This window comes from Zophobas morio, unplaced genomic scaffold, assembly GCF_036711695.1.
Source record: "Zophobas morio isolate AGI-343-1 ecotype UQ-CSIRO unplaced genomic scaffold, CSIRO_AGI_Zmor_V1 ptg000008l, whole genome shotgun sequence".
Lineage (NCBI taxonomy): Eukaryota > Metazoa > Arthropoda > Insecta > Coleoptera > Tenebrionidae > Zophobas > Zophobas morio.
This window is the reverse complement of record NW_026972113.1, coordinates 15,473,711-15,482,970: the sequence shown is the minus strand read 5'-3', so window position 1 is coordinate 15,482,970 and position 9,260 is coordinate 15,473,711. Positions and strand designations below refer to the sequence as shown.

The 9,260-nt window shown below is 29.8% G+C and overlaps 1 protein-coding gene across 1 annotated transcript in view; it reads right to left on the bottom strand.

Moving 5' to 3' along the window:
* Positions 1-993: 993 nt before the first annotated feature.
* LOC135125453 (phosrestin-2-like) overlaps positions 994-9,260 on the bottom strand; it is a 153,419-nt gene continuing 145,152 nt past the window's right edge. Inside the window, exon 10 of the mRNA XM_064051091.1 lies at positions 994-1,968. Within this exon, the coding sequence (XP_063907161.1) occupies positions 1,513-1,968 (456 nt within the window). The 3' untranslated portion in view covers positions 994-1,512. The remainder of the gene's footprint in view (positions 1,969-9,260) is intronic.

Sequence of the window (9,260 nt, the reverse complement as noted above, 5' to 3'; positions counted from 1 at the left end):
AGGTTCACAGTACATAGAGTAGATGCTCAGGTATATAACAGTAATAATGAAGTAGGTACTTCGTACTTCGAATATGAGTATCTACTCAGTTTTATTTATATCACCCAATGTCTCGCTTCAATGTTTGATTATGTTGATTATGAGCACAACGCTGATCAACTTCCATATTCGAATTACCCATGAAATAAATCATTGCGCGTTGACTTCGAGGACCTATATCAGCTTGTCGTCTTCTTGGCATTGTAATGAACTTCATAAAATGATACAGATTTATTTTCACAGTCAATCAAATCTGTAAATTTTGTCTTGAGAATTTTAAAATATTGAAAACTTCAAATTAAATCCTCGAATAACGGTAAAGGTTGAGGTTTTGTCGAAACCAACAAAGTGAATATAGGTAAATAGAATGGCAGATCAAAATTAATAAGAAACTTTCGCAATGTGTAACTAAATTCACTTTAACCAAGACTTTTCTTAAAATAAACGACGTTTTTTTTACGAAAAAACAAAGAACGATTTGAAATGCAATATACTTTTCACAATCGCACGGAAGAAATAGTTTTGTATGACACGTCAATTAGACGACAGTCCGTCAGGAACGCCAACTATTGAAATTCGTTCGAAGTGGCGATTCCCATACAAAATTTTTAGAATTTTTTGATTTTTTAGCTGTCTTATTTTTTGTATTTTTTTTAAATACAAACCTTGTCCTGACAATAAGGAACACATAAAAAAAAAGAATCATCCAATTTGGTGCAGCCGTTCTGAAGTTATGCGCGTACATACATTTCGGCGATTCATCATATAGAAGATAGAAGATAGAAGATTAGTGGTGACTTTCAATACTTCGGTTGATATATTGACACCATAAAATCAAATATTAACAAACAAGTTCAACACTGTCACTACTGACCCCAAATTACACTGGACAAAATTTTTGAAGTCCGTTTAGTCAGCAAAAAGGGGGTAGGTATATGAAATAAGTCCACAATATGTGCATTAGTTCCACGACTTTATCATATAGTGCGTTCTGTTTAATTCATTGTACATAAAGTTATATAGGAATGGAAACCGCTACATTCATACCTACAGAAGACAGTACAAAACATTCGTTCAAAGTCAACCCAAACCCACTCGAAAAAGTGTCAAAACTAAACATCTGTTTACATATATACATAGCCACAGTGCTGCTACCCTATAGGACCCCATACAGTTACACATACACCAGTCCAAACCTAAACGACAAACACCGACTTAAGACGTTCTTCTAGTTCTCAGACAACACAACGCCCTATGCAGACTAAACCCCTTCTCCTTGCACTTCTCCTCCATCACTTTGACAATCTCCGCCTTCATTTCGTCCCCCTCACTTTCACTTTTCACCGCCACAATCTTATCATAATCGATCGGGTTCCGCACACTCGACGTCTTCCTCAACACCACTTCACTCTCCTTCGCCGCCGCCTTCACCTCGCTGTCCTTGTTGATCTCCACCACGACCTCGGCTTGATCTCACGTCCCTTCTTTCACCGGCTCCGCACTTTCACTTTTCTTCAAGTCGAGCGGTGGCGGCTTGCAGATGCGGGGCAGGGTCTCGGCGTGCTCGAAGTCGGTGCAGGTGTGCATGAGGGTGAAGGGCAGCTTCAAGGACACTTTGCCGCCCATCACGCTCACGAGGAGCTTGATCTTGACGTAGTAGGAGACGTAGATGGCGAAGACGTTGCGCTCCTCGGGGCTGTCGGTCACGGGGGTGACGGTTGAGGCCAGGCTGGTGCCCTGTTTGGTGTAGGAGTCCTCGAGGGCGATCCAGTTCTTGGTGGAGCTCTTGATGGGGAGGAGGGTGAAGGTGTGCTCGTAGATGGTGTTGGAGGTGACCGGGCAGTTGTCCTTGGAGTTGATCATGGCGACGACGTTTTTGAATTTGCCGTTGGAGAACATGCAGACGTCCACGTGCTGGACGACGAAGACCTACAAGAGGAAGAAGTTGAGGTTATGTAAGTGTTGTGGTGTCCCATTTTGAATTCAAATTTCGCGCTTGAAAAAAAAATGTTGAACAGTATAGGCAACCACGTGTACAAACTGTCAGTTAGGTCTGGTTAGGTTCAACTCTGAATTTTATTTTATTGCAAACAACTGTCAAATTTTAAAACGAAAACATCACAATTTATATCAAACTTTTATTATTTTAAAAGTCAGAGCTTCGAATTTGACAGTTGTATCATCAATGAATATTTTCAATATAATTTTGAGTAATTTCTTGTTTATCATGTAGCTAGCTCATAATCTACATAAGTATTGTATTGCATGGTTTTTATGTTTATTTTTACTATTACATTCTTGTAAACTTTGGACGAGTGTATAAACTTTATGTTTTTAGCACAATAAAATTACTTACTTACTTACTTACTTACTTACTTACTTACTTACTTACTTACTTACTTACTTACTTACTTACTTACTTACTAACGTCTAAAAGTCGATCTTCAAAATTTCAAATGTCAAAAATTTAAAATCAAGTTGAAAATTGATATTTGAGATCTAAAAAGCTAAAATTTTCAAACTAATTTCCAAAATTTACTGCTTGAAAAGTCAAAGCTTTGCAACTGAATGGAACAATTCTTAAATCGTAAAATTAAGAAAGTTATTTTTTTTTAAATTATTATTATTACATATTTAAAAAACGAAAATAGAAAAATTGAAGAAACGAAAATTCGAAAAATCCAGAAACTAAAAAATCTAAAATTTAAAAAACCAAAAATTAAAAACAGAAAAATTACAAATCAAAAAATTGGAAAATCTGAAAATTGAAAAAATTCGCATTGATAAAAGAAAAATGATCAAATCAGAACATTGAAACAACGAAAAATTTTAAAAATAAAGAAAATGAAAAACCGAAATGAAAAATTGCAAATTAAAAATTGAAGAAACGAAAATTCGAAAAATTCACTGAAAAGTCTAAAATTAAAAAACGAAAGACTGAAAACCGAAAAATTGCAATTCGAATATGTAATGAAAACCTGAAAAATCGAAAAATCAAAAAATTGAAAAATCAAGAAAGCATCGAGGAATTGAGAAATGAGAAAATAAAAAAATCGGAAAACCGGAAATTCGAAAAAGAAAACACTGAAACCTCGAGGAACGAAACTGAAAACTTGAAAAAGCGAAAACGTGAAAAATTGAAAAATCGAATAAACTGAAAAATGTAAGATTAAAAAATTCTAAAAACTGAAAAACACAAAAACGAAGAATTGAAAAATTGGGGAATCAAAAAACCTAAACTTTAAAATATCGAAAAACTGAAGAGTAGAAAATTTGGAAAATCGATAAATCGAAAGACAAAAACAAGAAAAAAGGAAAAATTAAAAATAAAAAAAAAACGAGAAAAGAAAAATCGAAAGTCGACAAAATTAGAGTCGAGAAATTCAAAAATTAAAAATTGAAAGTTCGAGAAAGTTTAAACGGAAAACCTGAAAAACCAAAAAAAAACAACTGAAAATTCGCAAATCGAAAAACTGAAGATAAAAAAATTGAAAAAACTGAAATTGAACAAATCGAGAAATCGAAAAATCGATATATTGAAGAAAAATAGAGAAATTGAAAAATCCTAAAACTCAAATGTCGAAAATGCAAGATTCAAAAATCTAAAAATCGAAAAATCTAAGAATAGAAAAATTGAAAAATCGAAAGGTTGAGGAAATCGAATCCATAATTTGAAACAGGGATGTTGCGAATATTCGCATCCGCATCCGCAAATGCGGAGCTTCCGCATTGATTTGGACATCCGCATCCGCATCCGCATCCGCAATAATCAATGCGGAACTCATGCGGATGCGGATGTAAATGTGGCGCAAGTCGCGACAAGAAAGAAATTAGTTGGAGCCGACGAGTGACGCATAGCGTGCACTCGTGATGCATTGACCAATAGGAAGACAAGAATTCTACTTTCGGTGTTCCGTTTCGCACATCAGAACGTGTTTAGTCGGGGTTGCGCGAATTGTGAACGTTTTGTTTTTGTGTTATTGGTAGAGAGCGGATTTCTGTCGGGCTACGTCACGATTATTAGGTGGGGACGCGTGAATCGCTGTGAATCAGTAGCGGGTAATAATCAGTGCATTTAATTTTCACTTATTCCATAAATACAATTCACGAAACCTTAATTCGTAAAACAGCTAGGTAAATGAGAACGGGAATTAACAGCAAAGTACAACGAAGCACCGTTATTTTATTCGAAAATAGACGAAGTGCAGCTAGTAACTGCACTGAATTCCCATCCCGCACGAGCCGTACCGAGTTTGGCCTTGCCAAGCCCGACAGAAATCCGCTGTCTAGTTATTGGACAAGTGAATCTACAATGGCACCAACGATGCAAAGTGAGATTTGGACTTATTTTAAACCAGATGATGATCGAAATAAAACTCAGTGTATAATATGTAATAAAACATATTCTCGCAAGGGTCGTACCACTTCGTCTTTGAAAAATCATCTGATTAATCGTACCGAATTAAAAATTTTATCTGGAATAGCACGCAGATTTTTATAGCCTCCACCAGCTAGTGTTCCCAGTGAACAGTTATTTAGTAGTGCAGGATTAATTTATGAACCTCTGAGAAATAGACTCGAATCTGAAAAGGCCGCAATATTACTTTTTATTAAATATAATTCAACAATTTTTAAATTTTCGTACTAAAAATTTGTTTATTAAATAAAAATATTAAAAACCCCCATTTTTTTAACTGATTTCTGTACATATACTAAGTTTCTTAAAAAAAAAACTTGAGATCCGCATCCGCATTCGCATCCGCGGATGTGAGCTCCCAAAAATCCGCATCCGCATCCGCATCCGCGGATGTTGAAAAATCTGCATCCGCAACATCCCTGATTTGAAACACCAAAAAGTCGAGAAATAAAAAAATTTAAAAGCGAAAAATCAAAAAGTTAAAAATTAAGAAAATTGAAAAATTGAGAAATCCAGTAATTGAAAAATTGAAATTCGAAAATTGAAAAATTCGAAAACTTGAAAAATAAAAATATCCAAGTATTGAAAAATCGAGAAACTGAAAAATTTGAATTTTAAGAAACCGAAAAATTGAAAAATTGCAAATCGAAAAACTGAAGCAACGAAAAAAAAAATTGGAATTAACAAAAAATTCCAAAAATTCGAGAAATTGTAAATCGAAAAATCGCAAATCGAAAAACTGAAGATACGAAAAAATCCATAATTTGGAACATCAAAAATTCGAAAAATTAATAAATTAAATGCGAAAAATCATAAACTTTAAAAATCGAGAAATCGAAATCGAAAATTTAAAAATTCGAAATGTCGAAAATCGAACAATCGAAATTTAAAAAGTTAAAAAATTGAAAAATCGAAAAATTGAAAAATCAATAACTTGAAACACCAAAAAGTCAAAAAATTAAAAAATTTAAAAGTGAAAATCAAAAAGTTAAAAAAATTGGAAAATTGGATAATGTCGAAAAATCGAAATTAAAAAAAAAAAATAAAAAATTGAAAAACCAAACCTGAAAAATTGAAAAATTGAAAAATCGAAGAACTGAATAATTGAAAAACTGAAAAATTGAAAATACGAGAAGTCGAAACATCGAAAAATAGAGAAATCGATTAAGCGAGAAATCGAAAATTCCCAAAAGTGGACAAAATGGAAACTTAAAAACGCCAAAAATTCAATTTGAAACAAGAAAAGATTTAAAAATCGAAATATTGAAGAATCCAAAAATTTAAAAATGAAATCAAATGTTTCAATGAACAAAAAAATGAAGAATTAACAAATCGAAATTCGAAACGTAAAAAAATCGAAAGATCGAACCATCAAAAATTTAAAAAATAAAAAAATTGAAGAATCAAAACCTGAAAAATCGAAAAATCAAAAAATTTAAAAATCGAGTAATCATCGAGGAATTGAGAAATGAGAAAATAAAAAAATCGGAAAACCCGAAATTCTATAAAGAAAACATTGAAACCTCGAGAAACGAAACTGAAAAATTGAAAAATCGAATAAACTGAAAAATCTAAGATTAAAAAATTCGAAAAACTGAAAAACACAAAAATCGAAGAATTGAAAAATTAGGAAGTCAAAAAACCTAAACTTTAAAATATCGAAAAACTCAAGAGTAGAAAATTTGAAAAATCGATAAATTGAAAGACAAAAACAAGAAAAAAGGAAAAATTAAAAATCAAAAAAATCGAGAAAAGAAAGTCGACAATTTAAAAATTCGAAAAGTTGAAAATTAGAAAAATTGAAGAACTGAAAAATCTGAATTTTTAAAATTGAAGACACTGAAGAAACGAAGAAGAAAACTGAAATTGAAAAAACAAAAAATTATACCCGCACGAAAATTCGAACTAGTGAAAAATTAGAGTCGAAAAATTAAAAAATTAAAAATTGAAAGTTCGAGAAAGTTTAAACGGAAAACCTAACAAAAAAAAAAACTGAAAATTCGCAAATCGAAAAACTGAAGATACAAAAAATTGAAATTGAACAAATCGAGAAATCGAAAAATCGATATATTGAAGAAAAATAGAGAAATTGAAAAATCCCAAAACTGAAATGTCGAAAATGCAAGATTCAAAAATCTAAAAATTGAAAAATCGGAAGGTGGAGGAAATCGAATCCATTATTTGAAACACCAAAAAATCGAGAAATAAAAAAATTTAAAAGCGAAAAATCAAAAAGTTAAAAAATAAGAAAATTGAAAAATTTGGAAATCGAGTAATTGAAAAATTGAAAATCGAAAATTAAAAAATTCGAAAAGTTGAAAAATAAAAATATCCAAGTATTCAAAAGTCGACAAACTGAAAAATTTGAATTTTAAGAAACCGAAAAATTGAAAAATTGCATATCGAAAAACTGAAGAAACGAAAAAAAAAATTGGAATTAAAAAAAAATCCAAAAATTCGAGAAATTGTAAATCGAAAAATCGCAAATCGAAAAGCTGAAGATACGAAAAAATCCATAATTTGGAATATCAAAAATTCGTAAAATTAATAAATTAAATGCGAAAAATAATAAACTTTAAAAATCGAGAAATCGAAAGTCGAAAATTTAAAAATTCGAAATGTCGAAAATCAAACGATCGAAATTTTCAAAAGTTAAAAAATTGAAAAATCAATAACTTGAAACACCAAAAAGTCAAAAAATTAAAAAATTTAAAAGCAAAAATCAAAAAGTTAAAACAATTGGAAAATTGAATAATGTCGAAAAATCGAAATTTAAAAAAAATAAAAAAATGAAAAACCAAACCTGAAAAACGTAAACATTGAAAAACTGGAAAATTGAAAATACGAGAAGTCGAAACATCGAAAAATAGAGAAATCGATTAAGCAAGAAATCGAAAATTTCAAAAATGGACAAAAATAGAAACTTAAAGACGCCAAAAATTCAATTTGAAACAAGAAAAAATTTAAAAATCGAAAAATTGAAGAATCCAAAAATTTAAAAATGAAAAAATCAAATGTTTCAATGAACAAAAAACTGAAGAATTAACAAATCGAAATTCGAAACGTAAAAAAATCGAAAGATCGAACCATCGAAAATTTAAAAAATAAAAAAATTGAGAAATTAAAACCTGAAAAATCGAAAAATCATAAAATTGAAAAATCGAGAAATCATCGAGGAATTGAGAAATGAGAAAATAAAAAAATCGGAAACCCGAAATTCTAAAAAGAAAACAATGAAACCTCAAGAAACAAAACTGTGAAAAACTGAAAAAGCGAAAACGTGAAAAATTGAAAAATTGAATAAACTGAAAAATCTAAGATTAAAAAATTCGAAAAACTGAAAAACACAAAAATCGAAGAATTGAAACATTGGGAAATCAAAAAACCTAAACTTTAAAATATCGAAAAACCGAAGAGTAGAAAATTTGGAAAATCAATAAATTGAAAAACAAAAACAAGAAAAATAATCCAGAAAAGAAAAATCGAAAGTCAAAAATTTAAAAATTCGAAAAGTTGAAAATTTGAAAAATTGAAGAATTGAAAAATCGAGAAATTGAAAAATCTGAAATTTAAAAATTGAAGACACTGAAGAAACGAAAAAGAAAATTGAAAGTGAAAAAACAAAAAATAACCGAAACGAAAATTCGAACTAGTGAAAAATTATAGTTGAAAAATTCAAAAATTAAAAATTGAAAGTTCGAGAAAGTTTAAGCGGAAAACCTGAAAAAACAAAAAAAAAAACTGAAAATTCGCAAATCGAAAAACTGAAGATACAAAAAATTAAAAAAACTGAAATTGAACAAATCGAGAAATCGAAAAATCGATATATTGAAGAAAAATAGAGAAATTGAAATATCCCAAGACTGAAATGTCGAAAATGCAAGATTCACAAATCTAAAAATCGAAAAATCTAAGAATAGAAAAACTGAAAAATCGAAAGGTTGAGGAAATCGAATCCATAATTTGAAACACCAAAAAGTCAAAAGATTAAAAAACTTAAAAGCGAAAACCAAAAAGTTAAAAAAATTGGAAAATTGAATAATGTCGAAAAATCGAAATTTAAAAAAAAAATAAAAATTGTAAAACCAAACCTGAGAAATGTAAAAATTGAAAAATCGAAGAACTGAATAATTGAAAATACGAGAAGTCCAAACATCTATAAATAGAGAAATCGATTAAGCCAGAAATCCAAAATTCCAAAAATGGACAAAATGGAAACTTAAAAACGCCAAAAATCCAATTTGAATCAAGGAAAGATTTAAAAATCGAAAAATTGAAGAATCCAAAAACTTAAAAATGAAATCAAATGTTTCAATGAACAAAAAAATGAAGAATTAACAAATCGAAATTCGAAACGTAAAAATATCGAAAGATCGAACCATCGAAAATTTAAAAAATAAAAAAATAGAAAAATCAAAAAATTGAAAAAGCGAGAAATCATCGAGGAATTGAGAAATGAGAAAATAAAAAAATCGGAAAACCCGAAATTCGAAAAAGAAAACATTGAAACCTCGAGGAACGAAACTGTGAAAAATTGAAAAAGCGAAAACGTGAAAAATTGAAAAATCGAATAAACTTTAAAACATCGAAAAACTCAAGAGTAGAAAATTTGGAAAATTGATAAATTGAAAGACAAAAACAAGAAAAAAGGAAAAATTAAAAATAAAAAAAATCGAGAAAAGAAAAATCGAAAGTCGAAATTTTAAAAATGCGAAAAGTTGAAAATTAGAAAAATTGAAGAACTGAAAAATCGAGAAATAGAAAAATCGATATATTGAAGAAAAATAGATAAATTGAAAAATCC